At 36.8% G+C, this 18963-nt stretch overlaps 1 protein-coding gene across 2 annotated transcripts in view; it reads right to left on the minus strand.

Moving 5' to 3' along the window:
- Positions 1-265: 265 nt before the first annotated feature.
- The window catches only part of LOC591554 (phosphatidylinositol 3,4,5-trisphosphate 3-phosphatase and dual-specificity protein phosphatase PTEN), a 33347-nt gene continuing 14649 nt past the window's right edge, over positions 266-18963 (minus strand). Inside the window, exons 2-9 of one of the 2 annotated variants that reach the window (XM_003723896.3) lie at positions 15571-15655; positions 14924-14968; positions 14013-14187; positions 9455-9562; positions 8190-8390; positions 6702-6809; positions 3339-3605; positions 266-523 (exon numbers count right to left, since the gene is read on the minus strand). In XM_003723896.3, the coding sequence (XP_003723944.2) occupies positions 341-523; positions 3339-3605; positions 6702-6809; positions 8190-8390; positions 9455-9562; positions 14013-14187; positions 14924-14968; positions 15571-15632 (1149 nt within the window). In that variant the 5' untranslated portion in view covers positions 15633-15655 and the 3' untranslated portion in view covers positions 266-340. Of the gene's footprint in view, positions 524-3338; positions 3606-6701; positions 6810-8189; positions 8391-9454; positions 9563-14012; positions 14188-14923; positions 14969-15570; positions 15854-18963 lie in introns of those variants that run through there. The other variant, XM_030979450.1, reaches the window with a different exon arrangement.

Here is an 18963-nt window from a genome sequence, read left to right on the forward strand (position 1 = left end):
CTGTAATGGTACCACCTAGGGACTACTCATCTGAATGAGAGGTACTGTAATGGTACCACTGAGGAGCTACTCATCTGATCAAGACAGGCTTGTTAAGATGGGGAAAACCAAGGATCCTAACATCCCTCAGAGATGCACAATCTTAGAGTTCATTTGCCATGTCTCTTCAAAGTACAAGCACCCTGTCCACTATTACAAAGTCTTTCTTGTGTCCTCTTTTCCTAGATATGGTAATCAGTCTATCAAGAACAATAATATACGTTCCTCCGCTTCTATCTATACATGGAATATTTCTTTGTACTGATAGTTAATAATCTGCCGCCGCCGAACAGTTCCGCTATCATACGACTGAAGACTCACTGGTTTCATATATACAATCTTCATCTCCTGAGTCTGTCCCGTCATCAAGGTCTTGATCATCTAGTAAATCATTCTCACTCTGCGAAGGACTAAGGTTGCCTTCGCTGGGCTCCGGTGTGGGTGGTACCTGGTCCTCACGACCTCTTGCAAAGAACAGCTTCACCTGAAAACAACAACATGGACAGTTCATTACTCTTTCTTTCTTTAGATGCTACTTATAAGTAGAAGTTTGCATGGTGATGTAGATATACAGTAGGCTTGCGGATGCACCATGTGAGAGAGGGGGAGGATAGTCAACCTGTTTGAAACGTTGATCCACTCCTACCTCCCTTCCTCTCCAACCAGGGCTATAGTTTTCCTTAGAACTATAAGTTAAGAAAGATAACCAACAGCCTTTTTCAAGAATACACCAAGTCCTTTTCAGGACTACCGGTACACACCCTCAAGAAAGATTACTGAGAGTCCTTTTCAGGACTCTCCGATCCTCTCCCTCTCTCACACGGTGCAACCGCAAGCCTACTGTATATCTTTCTTTCTTTCCTTTTTTAAAAGAAACCTGACCCCCCGTCTTATAAAAAAAAGTTGTGATTGATGACAGCTAATTGCAATTGATATCAACTGCATCTCATATGTCTTAAGTGCAGAGTTTCGATTGTTATTGATTGCAAATTATTTGCAATCAATCGCAACCCTTTTATAAGACAGCGCCCAAATGTGATATTTGCAACATATCTATCACAAATTACTCAGCATAAAAAGTTTTGCATCAGATGCATCTATAAAGTAAATTATTCTGTAGTATATAAATTGTCTTACGATCCTGTGTATAAATGCATATATTGTATTTCATATAATACTTGTGTGAAACTGTCCAATAGACAGAACACAAATGAGCTAATGGAAAGGATGGGTCTAGAAGAAAATGTAGTGGAAGTGGTAAAGAAAAGGGAATTGAGATGGGTGGGTCATGTGTTGATCAAGAATGCCAGGAATTACATGCTATACTAGAGCAAAAAGAGCAACAAAAAATCAGGAAAATTTAGTCTACTTCTAATGCAGTACATTATGCCATTCTCAAATTAGAGCAATTCAGTTGAAACTAATCATTAAAGTCTCTAAATTGGCAAAGCAGAGGAAAAATTTTAATCACTAATTTTGTTAACAAATTGGCAACTTTCTGTTAAATTTTGCAATTTTCTTTCACATTGGTTCATATAATTATCACTTTCCTTTCTTTCAAACTATAAAAGAATGAGGAAGAAAACTGATTAATTTAGAAAACAAAACCCCAAAACCGGAACTGCTATGTGTTAAAGCCCCTCTGCACTAGTTTGACCAGGAGGATTAGACCTCCCTGTACGGTCACTGAGAGATGAATATCTCATCAAATCAGCTTTCAATTAACATAATAAATAGGGGACCATGGGGGACCGATGGTCACCGATTAGGCATTGCTTGCTATATAGAGGGCGCAAGTAGCTACAAGTAGTGCAGTCCCACTTTAAAGTTGATACTCTAAGACAATCCCAAATACTGAGATAATTACATAAATAGAAAGCTTTTAACCCCCATAATAACACTAAATGGTGTCCACCCGACAAAACAAGTTTAGAATAATGAATTTATTCGAGTAAACTCTACCAAAATATCTAAGTCTGAAACCCGGAAGTGCACGTAGAGTCGGGCCTCTATCCGTGACGTCACGAACGGGACTCATGGGCTCAGTGAGAGTGAATGGCAGTGATATCCCTACGTAAATGCTATCCTGTCAGAGCTTAGATTTGTTGTTGTTAAGGAGTATATTTGATGGATTTTCTGTTTTCATTTGAATGAAGAATAACGAAGCAACATTTTCCAGTCGCTAATTTCTTTTTATATCCTCATATTCACCTATTTGGTAGAGATTTAAGACGAGTTTACTGCTTAGGAATTAAAGTTAAATCGTGCACGTATGAATAGGCGGATGCATTATATTGTCATCAGATAAGGTACAGGAGCAGTTTTGTAAAACGAATAGGTCTAGAACTATGATAGTACTGATCATAGATGTGTGTGACTGCATCAAAAAAGGATACAGTACCAGTTAAACATTTTATGTTGTAAAATATCAAACTTGAACGAGATCATGCAAGCGCGCTTCCTCTATAATATTTTGGCGAGTGATGCGGCTCTTGCATGAACGTTCGTGAAGCGAGCAGAATCGGAAGCTGCTCTAGGCGCTGCTTGCTTGTGATGGAACGTACGTGCGCTAGTTATATGTTTATCGGCAATTGCAAGAGAATGAAAGCGACGTTGCCAGCTAAGAAAAACAACTAACAAAGACTTGCTCCTGACTACCGGTGTCAGAATTGGTAGATGAAGGATCTTCAGGGCCAAGGAAGGCGAAAGACATGGGAAAAAGGAAGAAGAAACCATCGGGAGATCGCTGTAGTGTATGGTAATGAACTGTGCATGGGTAGACAGCTACTGTTCACTCCGTGCCTGGTCCGATTTCAACACCAAAACAAAAATTACATGGTGAAAATATTGACTAATAGCACATCGTTGGCATGTATATGTCATAATTTTTAAAGGGGGAATTGATATTAATACTATGAAGTACTAGGGGAAGGTAAAGAATTGTACATAGAATTATGATTTATTAGACTTTTCAGCCTTTGAAACAAAAATATGCAGAAAATCGTATCACTCTGCACATGTTTGCTATGGAACATCCGGGTACGTGAATATACTCTTTCCCGGACGTGAGGTCATAAATAGTAGACCAGCGCCGTGACTGATTTTCTATGCAAGAGGCGGATATTTTCGACATTTCAATTGAGGATTTCGAGTAGACAGATTTTTTTTGTGATATACTAAGTAATTGAAAAACTTAAAAATAACATATACTTGCCGTAGGTAACAAATTAAGGGACATTTATTTGCTTAGAGTATCAACTTTAAAAGGAGACAAAAATATTTGTGTTGGCATATCGTACCTTAAGATTTGGAGAGAAGACCTTGTTTGTCTTGTCCTTGTTGGCCTTGTCTATCTCGTCTTTGTGCAGCTCCAAGACAAACTCCTCCCCTCCGTTCAGCATCTCATCCTCGGCGAAGGGAGCTCTCGCTTGGTCGGGTGAGGGACAGGAGACCGTGCTGGTGGGCCTGGAGTGAGATCGCGCCTGACCGAAGTAGTCCTTGTCGGGTTGGATTGGGTGCACAATGAAGTAGGTGTTGAACCACATGTGGAACATCAGCCGTTTATCCTGTAAGATCGTATCAAAAAGAAGAAGAATCAAACTCTGCTAGAACACTCTAGACTTGCAAGCTAAAACAAGCTTTTGACAGGAGTTCCTTTTTCCATTTGTTTAATTATCACAGTTTACTTATCACCGGTGTTTTGGCTCAGTCAGTAGAGCGTCCACTTCACAACCGGGAGGTCGTGGGTTCGAACCCCGGCTGCGTCATACCAAAAGTCGTTAAAAGACGGGAGTTGCTGCTACCTTGTTTGGCGTTCAACAATAAAGGGATAGAGCAACGCCGATCTGGCGCTGCTCAGTGGCTGCCGGGCTCACGATCAACTGGGCAAAAAGAATTTCAATTTTTGGTTTAACTTAATAAAATTTGGAGTGCACTTTAAAAGTTTATTATTATTATTATTACCTTATGCCCATGTGTTACTTTTGATATATATATTGAACTGTTTGTATTTATGTTATGTGTCTATATTTGCATGTTTTTTTAAAGGGAATTGACATCAAAATTGAAAATGAAAAAGATATACAAATTTGAAATTCATATTCTCAAAATAAAAGTCAATGTTTCAAAATACCTTCTTTTTCTAAGACATAAAATGTAACAATCATATGAGCTTATCAACCAATATACATGTATCTACTTATCTAGGAACACTTTCTCCCCCCTCCCCCAGAATAATAAACAGCTCTTTCATGTCTATTATTCATCAGGAACTTTTTTTAAATGAGTAGAGTCTGCAAAAATGATTATGCTAAAAATAATTAATTCCCAATATTCCATTTCTCCTTACGCCATACTACTCTTACTTCACAAGATGGCGCATGATATTAAAGGAATGAGCCAGTTCATAGTTCCAGTCTGAGCATGAGCAGATAAAGGTCATTCCAGAGCAAAATGTGAAATACACAAAGACAAAATACTGGATACGTGCCCATGAAAGTTATGTAATCATTATTCATTTATGCACAAGTGGTGCACTCCATGATACACAGGTGGAAGTATTCTTTGAAAAGGGGAAACAAAGGCTATTTATATGTAGCACCTCCATCGCTGTAGGAGTGATTATTTCAAAATGTACAAAGTGGGACTTTTTAATATTTTGAAGATCTGTGGATATTCAGGGTCATTTGGGACATGTGCTACCCATACTGTGAACTGGTCTTTTGAGCTCTGCCAAGTAAAGCCCCATCATAGCATAAAACTAGAACGTTGATTATCTAGAAATTTACAAAAATGTTTTCACATTTTATTGCTTTGAAACATTGTGAAGGCTAATTTTTAACAACCTGATTCAACACATGTATCATGGAGTAGTGCCTCTTCACTGTGTGGTTAGCAAGCATTCATGTTAATTACTGGAACATGATGAAAACGTACACAACAAATTCATTACAAACATACAATCAACATGATATCTACTATGACATCTACATGATATCTACTATGATATAAGAATCTGATGACTGCCTTTAAGTGCCAAGTAAAAAAAAAAATGTATTGCTTTTGATTTGAAGCAGGAAGGAAAGGTGCAACGCTCCTATAACTTCCTCTCTAAACTACTCTGCAGACCTCTCAAAACATTTAAAAATTCTGCACTCTATACTCCTAATTCTGGGCGTGTTTATACGAGGGAAGCATCAGGTCAATTATGAACTTGACAGCTGTTGCTTGGATCAGGTATATACAACATGGTTGAACCAGGCTTCCACTATTTTGAAAATGATTTGAGAAAACGATGCCATGTCCCATATAAACGAAAAGTGCTATAGCCCAGAGTGGTCTATAAGGGGTGTTTGAACATGTAATAGCGATTGGTTTGAATTTTGAACAGAAAAGGTTTGACTTTGAGTGTCTGCAAGAGGTTCATGACCACTCTCAACCAAAATTATTTATGAAATATTGAATAAAATATGTTTGAAAATGCTTCAAAATATGGCTCAGATTGCACCAGAGAGCATCTAAGAACCTTAGAGCCCTTCTAGACAAGACCTGGGGAGTGTTTTACAAAGACTAAGATCGATTTTAAGTTGGACTTAACTATGGCAGGCTGTTCATGGCACTGTTTGCTCTCACGATTATGATCATTAGATAATATTTTCTCCTTCAATAATGAATTGACAATGATTTGTATGTCCATTGAGAGACCAATGCCAGTAAATGGTGAGAGCAAACACTGGCATGAATGGCCTGCCATAGTTAAGTCCAACTTAAAGTTAATCCTAGTCTTTGTGAAACACCCCCCTGCACTCGAGTCTATACTCTGGGCGTGTTTATACGAGGGAAGCATCAGGTCAATTATGAACTTGACATCTGTTGCTTGGATCAGGGATTACAACATGGTTGAACCTGGCTGGCTTCAACGATTTTAGAGAAAATGATGCGATGAATTATAAAACATTTTTCTATAGCCAGGGTGGTCCATATTAGAGGTGTTTAAATATGTAACAGCGATAGGTTTGAATTTTAAACAGTAAAGGTTTGACTTTGAGTGTCTGCGAGAGGTTCATGATCATTCTCAACCAAAATTATTTATGAAATATTGAATACAAATGTGTTTGAAAATACTTTAAAATATGGCTTAGATCGCACCAGAGTGCATCTAAGAACCTTGGAGCCCTTAGACAAGACCTGGGAGCATTTTACAAAGACGAAGATCAACTTTAAGTTGGACTTAACTATGGCAGGCTGTTCATGCCATCGTTTGCTCTCACCATTTACTGGCATTGGTCTCTCAAGAGACTTACAAATCATGGTCACAAATCTACAAAATTTATATTTTGTTGGTAGTTCATTATTGAAGGAAAAAATATCTAAAGATCATAATGGTGAGAGGGGAAAATGGCATGAACGGCCTGCCATAGTTTAGTCCAACTTAAAGTCGATCTTAGTCTTTGTGAAACACTCCACTGGAGTTAGGCCATAAGGGATTTCTTGCTTCGCATACATTGCTTCATACTCCTTCCACGTTCCAATTTTGCAATACATGTTTGAATTTTTGTTGGTGGACCAACCTGCTGTAGCATTATATTAATTCATGTCTACCGGTAATCAATACCCTTTACATCTTAAAAAAAGAAATCAGGAGTTCACAAATAAATAATTACCATTTTGAGCAGCCCTGATTTATGGTAGAATTCTATTTTCACGTCATCTCGTATGGGCAATGCGTGGGGCAGCTCAAACTCAACACAGCTCAGCCCTTTCTTGACCCCCTGAAAGAGAAATAAAGATTATTCAGAAAAGATTAATTAAATTACTGCCATAATTTTGTGAGCAAGTTCAGAATCGACAAAACTCTACCACAAGGCTCGTGTTCTCTGCTCCACTTCATACTTATACATCCATACACAGGTGGCCCGAATGGTATTAAATGGCTTTCAAGATCCTACTAAAGAGTAATCCAGCCTTTGTAATAAGTTCATTTGTATGAAAGCAAGAAAAATAGGGGGAAAAAAATGGCGAAAGTTTGAAATTAATCTGACCGATAATAAGCAAATTATGAATGTCAGATATGAAGAGGTGAACCATGGTGTTGTTTTTCTTACATGTAAACGAATGGCAACTACGCGCGACAAAGTCCTGACGTACATTATATTCACTTAGGTCTGTGTTATTAGATACAAAATTGTCAAGCATATTACACTTTACATCATCATGATTAAGCCGCCACGGTTTTGTCGCGCCATATCTGCTAAGCACTTTACGAGGTTAAAAGTCAAGAATGAACAAAAGCCGTAATTAAACAAAATACATGGTAACTTCAGGAACAAAGCCTCCCCAAAAAAATTAACTGGGGGGTGTTTTATGAAACAATTAGTCGGTGGTTTTCACCGACTAATATCATGTTCACCGACAATTCTTTTGTCACCGACTATTTTCCAGGACTGTGATTGGTCAAATTTAGTCAGCGCTGACTAAATTGTCGGTGAACATGATATTAGTCAGTGAAAACCACCGACTAATTGTTTCATGAAACGCCCCCCAGGTGTCAAGTGGATGGCAAAATTAATGGGTGACAAAAGAACTTTCTCTCTGCTAGCATCTATGGCTGATGTGCAATCAAGAACAATTAAGTTTCGGTCATCATCATCACCAGAAATGGCAATTTTCTTAATTGGGGATAGGAACACAACAATCAAATAAGCGTAGCGACTAAAATTTCCTTTCCACTAGCAGAAACAAAGGTTACCTTTAAGATAGAAAAAGAAAATACTCTTTCTCTTATTGATTTCAATTATTCAAACTATATCAATTCCTAATAATTGTATGACATAAAAGTATGACATAAAAGTATTTGCTTCTGATCTCCCTCACATGTGCCTGATATGAGGGTTAATATTAGTTACACATTCATGTATATGTTTACCTTATCTTTATATATGCAACAGCCAATGTGGAGAGCCTCTCAACAAAATTGTTTAATTTTTTTAAGGTGATCTCCAGGCATTGGCTGGAGCTAAATATTATACTGTTAATGTTATATTGTTTTTTCAATCCTGTGATGTTTTTTATGTTTTGTTATCATCTTGCCTGGAAATAAAAAAATAAATAGATAAACAATTACTAATAAAAAACAAAGAGAACATGCTAACCTTCACAGCTTCCTGAGTATGAATTTTGACCTTGTGTTGGTGGACCGTGAAGAAAGGGCAGCATGTTCCACTGCTCATCATAGGTATCGTATAGAGTTGCACGCGTTTCAGAAGTACCGTTTGTGTTTTGTATAGTGTGTTGCGTTTCACCAGCTCCCCGTAGTACTGTACATATCTCCTCTGACTTGGAATGGTAACTCCCTGGTCAAAAAAAATAATAATTCATGAACGTTTGCATTCACTTCGATCATGACATCTAAAAATAATTCTCATGAAAATCAAAATATATTAGAGTTCTTCTAGTCATGCCTGGAGACAATAATAATAATAATAAAAATTGGATTTATATATCGCTTAATACAGTATATCGTCTCTAAGCGCTTAACAAATATTATTACCCCGGTCATCGGATTCATTCACGCATAATGTGCACAATCTCCACTCCATGGGGAATATTCCTACCATATTGTCACCGTGAGGGCATAGGCAATTACTAACACAAATGCTTTCGTCATCCTACCGGGTCACCATTTCTCTCTTGGGTATTGAGTGGTAAATGTAAATCAAAGTCTTGCTAAAGGACATTAGTGCCATGTCGGGGATCGAACCATGACCTTTGAATTTCAAGTCAAGTGCTTGAACAACCCATCTACAACACTTCTACAATAAGACCAATGCCTCCACATGATACAGACTCTCTGACACAGACAAACTTTCTGTTCCAAGACCAATGTTAATTTGTGTTGTTCCTATTGTTTGGCTTACTTCGAACCATCGGGTCATCATGTCCAGTGAGTGGTCGCATTACACAACCTTTCGTGAAACAAAACGCGATCTTTCGTAGATTTGCTGAAGGGTTTTTACAAAGTGTCTGGTAAATTGGACCAGACCATTTGTAGATGAGAGAGGTTTATTTCACGAACATTACTCGTGACATTTTGTGTATAAAGGGGCATGTTGTTACAAAAGGTCGGGGAAACGGAGACTACCCGACCCGACGTGATGACCCGATGATTTTAAGTAAGCCTGTTTTGGTCTAGAACGAACGTTTAGAGGAGGTTTGATGTGAATCTGCCTTCACTTGACCAAAACTCTGCCTCACAAAGACGAACTTTTAGCTCCAGGGTCTACAAAGCCCACTTTTTTTGTTTCCCTTGAAAATGGTTTCTCATTGAAACATGTAATAAAGGAGCCTGTCTACAAAGACCACTTTGTCGGTCGCTAAAGACAGGTTTGACTGTATTATGTAATGTTTGTGACTTTACCTTTCCATCTGTAGTTCTGATCTTGCCATAATATTCCATGGATTCTGCTGCCGTAAGACACCGACCCTGATGGAGTAACAGGGCGCAGATCATTACCCCTGTCCTTCCCTGAAATCAAAATCAACGAAACATCCAAATTATTCATTATTCACTCAAGCATTCATTAATAATTTGTTACATATATCAATAAAATATTATTCAAGAAGTCATGACTGCGCAATATCTTTTCAATATTTTAGGATTTGAAACGTGTTAACACATGTACTTGTAGAAAGTGAAAAAGAATTATTTTTCTACAATACACTGGCCTACATTCAAGGCTACATTATTTTTCTCTCTCTCTTAATTTCCAACAAATGATTTTCCTACATAATACTTGCCTACATTCAAGACAACATTCTTTTTTTTCTCTCTCAAAATTTTCAACAAATGATTTTCCTACATTACACTTGCCTACATTTAAGGCTAAATTCTATTTCTTCTAAATTTCCAAAAAATTTATTTCCCTTCATTACACTTGACTACATTTAAGGCTACATTCTTTTATTCTCTCTCTCTAAAGTTTCAACAAATGATTTTTCTACGTTATATTTGCCTGTACATTCAAGGTTACATTCCTCTTTTTCTTCAAATTTCCAACAAAACGATTTTCCAACATTTCACTAGCCTACATTCAAGGCTACATTTTCTTTCCTCAAAATGTCCAACTAATGATTTTCCTGTATTGTATAAGAGGATGTCATTTAAGACACACTTCTACAAATGTGTTTGAAGACAAATATTGATAAAAGAATACATAATTTGGGTTTTCTGTTTTTACACAGAAAACCTCAATTTTGTATTCTTTTATCAATATTCCACATTTGTTTTGAAAATCCTTGCAGAAATGTGTCTTAAAATGACATCCTAATTCACATTATGATACAATTAAAGCGAAATTTTGCCATCAAATTTTTGGGGCTCCCAGCAAATTTAGAGAGGCTTCAAGTTGGAAGCGAGGAATGTAGCGAGACAATGAATTTAAATACACCTGAAAGTGTAATGGTCAGAAACTGAAGTGTTTCAGACCTATTATACGCTGGAAATCAACCTCGCTCTTCCTCATTAGAGCATTAAATTCCAATTTGGCTGCTACATGGCCATCACGTCGTGGAGTTAGTCGTTTTAATGGTCCCGTCTCATTTGCACGAGCTCAAACTTTACAAGGACGACATCTTTATTTCCCATCATACCCACCTTCCCATAATGCATTTGCCAGTTATAGGAAGCTCATTAGAGTCATAATGGGGTGTTTTTCCCTCATTAGCTCAGCTCATTAGCTACTTTCACAGGTATGCCCCATTTTCTACTCAAGATTTTTTCTTAATTAGAGGCGGTGTTAAAAAAACCTAGATATTTTCATTTCATATGGGATAATACTCATACACCCAATCACACTTTACAAATTACATCCCGTTTCATGTTAAAAGATCTGAAACATTATACATGTATTGAAGCATCAAAGGATGAGAGATCCTCCATTTATTTAATCAAACTTGTCATCATTTACGATGCACAATGTATATCAATGTGCATCCACAGAAAAGATGAACATGAAATACAACTCGATGGCAGTATTTATTTTATCAAAATGAATGGCAAACGATGTCTGGCAAGAACAAGAGATTGGTATGATAATAGCGTCTGTTTGGAGCCAGAAGGGCATTAACTCATATACCTTAACACAAAGTTAACGCCCTTCTGGCTCTGAACAGACACCAGGGGGGTGTTTCACAAAGATCCTAAGTAGAACTTAACTCTAAGTTGGACTTAAAAATTATGGAAAGCCATTAGTATCTTTGAAAATATTTTGTAAAAGTTATTGTGAAAGGCATAAAATGTTACTTCAAATCATTCATATTTTCTATATCAAGGAGATTTCATGTTCTGGATGTGGAATTTATACAAAGTCTAAAATACTTGAATTTCTGCTTTTGAATATATTTCATTTTAAGGCTCTAATGGCTGTCCATAATTTCTAAGTCCAACTTAGGATCTTTGTGAAACACCCCCCTGGTATTCAGTATTCGAAAGCCATATTACAGGCAAACAGAGTGGGAAAGAAAATATATTTCAATGTTGTAGTCCTGTCTTTAATACTGAATTCAGACAAGTGCTCTGGACCTGGTACTTGATGTACATGTACCTGTGTAGAATGAATCCATACAATTTGGAGTAGATTCATTTCATATATTGTGGCTTCTTCTGATTATATTGAAAAGCCATATAACAGGCAAACGGAGTGGGGAAAATATATATATACATGTATATCCAAATGAGTAATCCTGTCTCTGCATTAAGACAAGTGCCTTGGATTTGCTTGATGTACCTGAGTGGAATGAATCCATACAATTCGAAGTAGATTCATTTCATATTGTGGCTTCTTCTAATTTAGATTAAAAAGCCATATAACAGGCAAACGGAGTGGGGAAAATATACAAATGAGTAATCCTGTATCTGCATTAAAGGTAATACAAAGTTTTGGTATGGGGTCATGAATTTGGTTCAAATGAACATATTGGAAGCATATACGTTCCTACAATATTCAGTGATCGTTGTCACGGTCGAAAATTGACTCTAAAGTTATGAAATTGTAAATAATAAACACTTTATGTTGAATAGCTCCCTCTCAAGGTCAAGATATTAATTAACCTATAAAACAATGTTTATTGACTAAAATCGACCAATTAGCTATTCTCGTTCGGAAATTATATACCACAACTACATACTCTGAGATTTTCATGGTCGCAGCTACCATTGTACGGCCGTAGGAGCTATTTGAAATTTATCAAAATTTACTGGAAGCACCAGTAAATCTTTATATTCAATTTCTCTCAAAAGCAGAAGTGCTTTAGTGGCTAAAATTTCTGGTGTTTTTAATACATCCACAGGGGCATCCAAATATATCAAAATTGTAAAGAATCACATCCACCCATTTTTCAAAATTTCCCAAAACTTTGTAATACCTTTAAGACAAGTGCCATTGGCCTGCTGTATGTGTACCTGTGTGGAATGAATCCATAAATGAATCCATAAATGAATCCATACAATTTGGAGTAGATTCATTTCCTAAGAATGTGTGGCTTCTTCTAATTTAGATTAAAAAGCCATATAACAGGCAAGCAGAGTGGGGAAAATATATATATACAAATGAGTAATCCTGTCTCTGCATTAAGACAAGTGCCATTGGCCTGCTGTACATGTACCTGTGTGGAATGAATCCATAAATGAATCCATACAATTTGGAGTAGGCTCATATCATGAGTATGTACGGCTTCTTCTAATTTCATCGGTTAAAATAATGAAATTCTCAACTCATCATTGTAGACAATCGGTACTTAAAAATAGGTTCAAAAATATATAAATGACTAGTCCTCTCTATGCATTCAGACAAGTGCTCCGGGCCTGGTACTTGATGTACCTGAGTGGAATGAATCCTTACAATTCAGAGTAGATTCATTTCAAAATTATGTATGGCTTCTTCTAAATTCATGGATTAAAGACATTCTCAGCTCATCATTGTATGTTAATAATCTTCAGATATCAAATTCATAGTAAAGTAAAATTCAAAAAGAGATGTGATCAACCGCAACTCTTCATAACATAGGGCCCTGAAATCATTTTTGTTTATAGTATCTCAATTATAAAAGAACACGTTACTCCTATGACAATGAAAGCTATGATACTCAGTAATGAGTTCATGATTCACGGATAAAGAATGATTATCATTGAAAAGTGTATAATTGGTAGTGGTTGCGGCTTTATGTGAAGTAAGAGGGGGTGTAGCATGATGAGACTACGTGTCTTTCCCGTGGCCTGACTCGGGGCAAATCGGGTATAATACGACTACAGACGACGCGACCGCAGTATTCACGTGCGCGCAACATATGCGAAACCGAAGCGTGAGGAGAACTTCGGTCTGTTTCACCAACTCTAACACGCGCTGACCGTTAATCAAGTCCATTCGTGTACGTGCAGTTGTCCAAAGACGCAGGAGATGGTGTTAACCAGTATTTGCCATGCAACACCCTTTAACAACTTATGGATTTGTCCTTGACCCTTTGATGTCCGAAAATATCTTTATTTGACTGAGGCTGCGTTTATGCTTGATTTTGAAGGTAGAATAAGCGATTTGTAACGCTCATCGTAAATGCTCATCGTAATCGCAGTTCCACGATGTACTGTTTATGCTCACTTCTCCGGCTCCTTCAGGCAATTCTCCCTGTGTGGCCTTAATTGGTCTTCCAGCTGGATTCGCAAACCTTCACTGTGCATGCTACGCAGACCCACTAGAGGTCAGTGCGTTGACCTCATTTAAACGAGTTTACAAATTGTAAACGTATGTTTTTGTGAGTTTACGATCGGCGATCGTGATCGCTGTTTTTCGGTGATTCTACAAAAGTGAGCATGGACGCAACCGTGTTTTAAACTAAACGCGTAACAGATGCCTGATTCTGGCCAGAAAAAGTTAAGCATGAACACGCCCTTAAATACAATCAAGATAAGCGTGATTCCTTACCTTGCCTGCCTTGCAATGAATGGCTGCCACATTGTCTTTGTCTTCGGCCAGCCACTGCATGACATCTTCACAAAATGGCCGAATAAGTTCTATCCTAGGAGGATTATGATCATCAAATGGATAGTGGGCCACTCGATGATCAAATCGCGACGTATCATAATTCCTCTCTGAGCACCTAGCATTAGGGAAAGAAAATAATTAGAAAAAAATTCAGTTTATCCAGCCAAAAAAAAATCTATTTGTTAATTTCATTATGCCTTTGACTGAAAGGTAAGCTTGAGATCTACTAAAAATAGAAAATACATAATATTCTAACAAAATAAAATGAAACTTGTAAAACTAACTGTTCAACGTAGCAAATATATGATGTCTGCTAAACATTATGTTGTTTTAATTTATAATAGCTCTTTATTGACAAGGAAAGATAGTGAAATTGAGCTAGTAAGTTTCAACCTACATGCATTAACTGCGTCTTAGTTTATGTGATTTTCAGAACATTTGTAATTTTGTATAGTAGTTTATATTTCAATGATTTACATTAAATTCCTGCATCACATTCATAAAAAAATAAGATTTACATTACACCAGTCTCTCTTGAAATCCAATTTTATTCCCAAACTTTCAGGAACCTAGATTAGCTTTAAGAAATATCTACTTGGAAAATAAAATTATAGTCACGATAACAAGCAAGTATAGCCCTAACTTCACAGATGAACTTATAGTCAATACTTATCCACTTCTAACCCACTTCAAAATGGGTAGAGAAGTCTTAATCGAATCTAGACTTTCAAATTTGTAATTGACCATACAATTATAAGTGGATATGTCCAGCCTCAAACCACTTTCTGCTCACTTTTGGCTGCAAAATGAAAGTAGTATGACGTTTAAATAAGCTCATTTGCCATACTCACAGGTTGTATACTTTGTAATGATCCTGATGATGTGAGTTCAGAAACCTGAAAATAAAGCAAAGAAAAGGACAGTTTCATTTAATTTTCCACAAGATTACATAATAATTATAAAAACTAGTATTTAGTACGCTATGTATCACAGTGTTCACAAAAAATAATCATACATAACATACAACTGAATTTAATCAGAATAGGTACAGACATTTATACTGTATGTACACTGATTTGATTACACAAGATTACATGATAACATGATTTGATTACACAAGATTACTTGATTTGATTATATACATGTAATTTGACCATACAATTCTTCAGTGTTTACACAATCATATATATGACGTAACTATATCATCCTGAAATAATTCATACAAAATGTGGGTGTACCACAATGATCTATCATAGGACCTGAAGTATTCTTTTTTTTAAGTAGATAAAACTTTTAACAATTCTTTCATCATAATAAATTTTCTTAAAAAGAATGGCATACAGGTAGATACCAAATTTAAAAGGTAAATGATCCATGCTACAGGTATTAAGAAAATGTGGGTTTTCATGTACCACAAGGATCTATCATAGGACCTGAAGTATTCTTTTTTTTAAAGTTAATAAAACTTTAGCAATGTGAAACAGCATATTGAACTTACTTGACTACATGTTCCATATCATTTCTGTACATCCTCTCTAAGCTCTCCGCTGGGAATCCCATGGCAATAATGTTGGGACATATATCTACAACGGTACAGGTCAAGGAAAACAACACTTCTCGCTTCTTAATTGCATCTCAACAGTAATTATCACATCATTGTCTTCAATCTTCATTTAAATGTGCATTCATACCATATATTTGGCCAACAACCCACAATAATGTTGGGACATATACAGCACGGTACCGGTCAAGGAAAACGCTCCTCACTTCTTAATTGCATCTCAACAGTAATTATCATATCATTGTCTTCAATCTTCATATAAATAAGCATTTATACATTTGGCCAACAACCCACTAGATCGATAGCCCAATCAGACCATCATTGATGGTGACTGACAGAACAGAGAATCACATTAGAAAATAAATGTACAGAGGAAGGGATAGAAAAAGATGAAAGGAGGAAAAATCAAAATAACACAGAAGGAAAGAGAGAAATGAATAAGAATTAGAATTGACAAAGAATATGAAAGAATGAGTAAAACTTCATACATGTACATACACCTTTACACAGTAATTAGCAAGAATATATGATGGAAACAGACATTAAATAGAAAAAAGTAAAGGAAGACAGAAAAGAAGCGACTAGTGATACTTCTTATTTCATTCACCTGTTACGAATAAAATGAATCTCAATAGTATGTATGCAATTTGCATTCTGACTATCAAAAATAATTATTTGTATCAGGTGAAGGAAATAATCCGTATCGAAGCACTTTGATATACATAAATTTAGTTCCATCACGACAATTGTCTAATGATTACTATTTGTTTTTATAATGTAGCATTATGTATCATTACCAGTATGTAGCATTGCTATAGTATCAAGACCTTTGACATCTTCATAAGATCATCATTTTTAATCATGATTAGATGCATTAACAACATTATAATAGCTAAAATTTGAAAATCTTCCTGTAAGTTATCCTAAATTGACCACTCCAAATCTCCCTGCACAAATATTTAATAAACAGTGCAGAACACAAACAATAAGAATATCATTATATAAATGTAGTAGGTTTTACATCACCATACAAGCTGATACCTACGTGTACAGTGTACAGTACATGTATTATAAGCAGCATCTAAGAATATAATTGTTTACTATGGGTGACAATGTAGTCATCTGCCTGAAAGTCGGGCAGAGGTGGAGACTGTAAATCTTGCATCGGTCACTGGCTCTACAACGGAAGAAGAGCTGTTGATATCAATATATGATGAGACCATGGGACAAAGATCAAAATTAATTGAACTCATTTCCACTGTATTTAAGCATCCACAATCTTTATCAACTTTTATATTGGTTTCCCTCTTATTGTAGTAGATTTCTGTTTTGATGAACCTGTTCATTGACTAAAACCAATAAAACATGTTTTTTCTGACTTGTTTTCGATTACAAGATCAATCACGCTATCTTTATCTACTGGGTGCAAGCCTAAAATCTCTTTACAACGATTGAAACTTCTATCAAGAAAGCCTAAAATTCAAAGCTATTGTACTAAGGTAGGACTGATGAATATTAATAAGTGAGAATGAGTCAGGAGAGCTGAGGTATTTGTTTCCAGTTCATTGTGAATTTGCCATGGACCACTAATGGCCTGGTGGTAGTGTCACTGCCCGGCAAGCAGTAAATGGCGGGTTCAAATCTGACTGTGTACAGACTACAGAGTACAGGGCCTATGCAGTACCGGTACTGTTATTTTTGCGTGATAAATTTTTCGCGCTGAGCGACCCCAAAACATATTCGCGGGTTCTTAAATTTTAGTTGCACGCAATTCAGCCCGCGCAAAACACGCAAAAGAAGTCATGCTCATTTTGTGGACACCGACTTTTGCGCGAAATCCGCGAATATTACCACGTTTACAGTTTGCTATCAGCCTAGTCTCAAATTGCTGACACCTTTACGCAAAACGAAGGACAATGGTTTGTCGCCTGCAAACTAACAATTGCCAGGGCTGTCGTCTAAATCAGTTAATGGAGCTCATTCATAACTAAGCACTCTAGGAGGCTGTTTACACCGCAATGAGATAGCGCGGTCTATCGTAGCACCCCCTTTTTTCTAGCGCGCGCTAAACCGCGCTATCTCTCGTGGACCACCCCCAAGAGGTGCTCCAGTGGCACGCCATTTTGGCTCGCCGTGGCTCGCTGTTGGGAGGACCGTAACGACGTTGTACCTTCCAAACCGCAGAGATAGCTCGGTCTAGCGCGCGCTATCTCTACCGGTGTGAACAGCCTCAAGGAGGAATGAGAGCACAAGGAATTAATGAAGTACTCATTTACAAGTAATCATTACTTGCACCTGTATCTCCTTTCTAATGCGAAAATCCCCTTCCTCATCTTCTTCTCAACCCAACATGTACACTGTAGCTCATCCTATTGTATTATTTCTGTACCCCCGTCTCTCACTTCTGTTTCGGCATTGTCTATGCTTTGTAATTTGTATTCTGGCTGTGTTCTCCTTTCTTTGTCATGTAAAATACTCTCTTGTCCCGTTTTTATCTCTGTTGGCATCCCCTTTTTGTCCTATTTCTAGTTCCTTTTAGTAGTTACAAATTAGTCCAATTGAAATACTCATTACTCCTAACTATCATTTGAGGGGTTCACAATTGTACAAGCATTGCTTTTCAATAGACCCCTGTTTCCAATATGTATTCCTTAATTTGTGTAAATGATTATAATTGATTTGTAATGTTTTGTTGGAAACAAAAATATGATTGAATTGAAGTGAATTGAATTACATGCATACCGTACCAGTTGTAGTCTGCAGCACAGACTCTGATATGACACTTAACAACAATTCATTAAGCCTTGAGCAGAGCCTAGATCTGTAAATTTCTGGCTGCGTCAGGAGTGGCAGTTACAGTACAGATCTCATTATAGTCTCATTTTACAGACAATGTTACGCACAACGACTGACAAGGGATTGTGCATGCACACTACATGTCAGGTGTGTTTATAGTATTTAAAGTTAAAGTTGAGTACTGGTCATGCAATTGCATTCACATTGCGAAAGAAACGGTGTGAAATCGATCAGAAAAGGTTGATCATCTACATGTAGCATATAAGTATATATGTATTGGTGTGTAGTGCAAGGTTCTGGAATCATCAAAATGAAATGTGGCCCAGTCTTGGTAAAGTTACAAGCACTATACACAGACTATGGGACTACACAAATGGTGTCGGGGTTACCTACATGTACCTTGATTTCCTTATCTTTCTATGCTCATTACTCAGCCAGTATACATTTTTCTACCAAAATTGTTTGGCAAATGACATTTATTTGTAATCTTGAACATTCAGTGCAAGTTTCGTTTGATTCTGTGAGAATTCATTT

The sequence above is a fragment of the Strongylocentrotus purpuratus genome, unplaced genomic scaffold (genome assembly GCF_000002235.5).
Source record: "Strongylocentrotus purpuratus isolate Spur 01 unplaced genomic scaffold, Spur_5.0 spur5_scaffold_10, whole genome shotgun sequence".
NCBI lineage: Eukaryota > Metazoa > Echinodermata > Echinoidea > Camarodonta > Strongylocentrotidae > Strongylocentrotus > Strongylocentrotus purpuratus.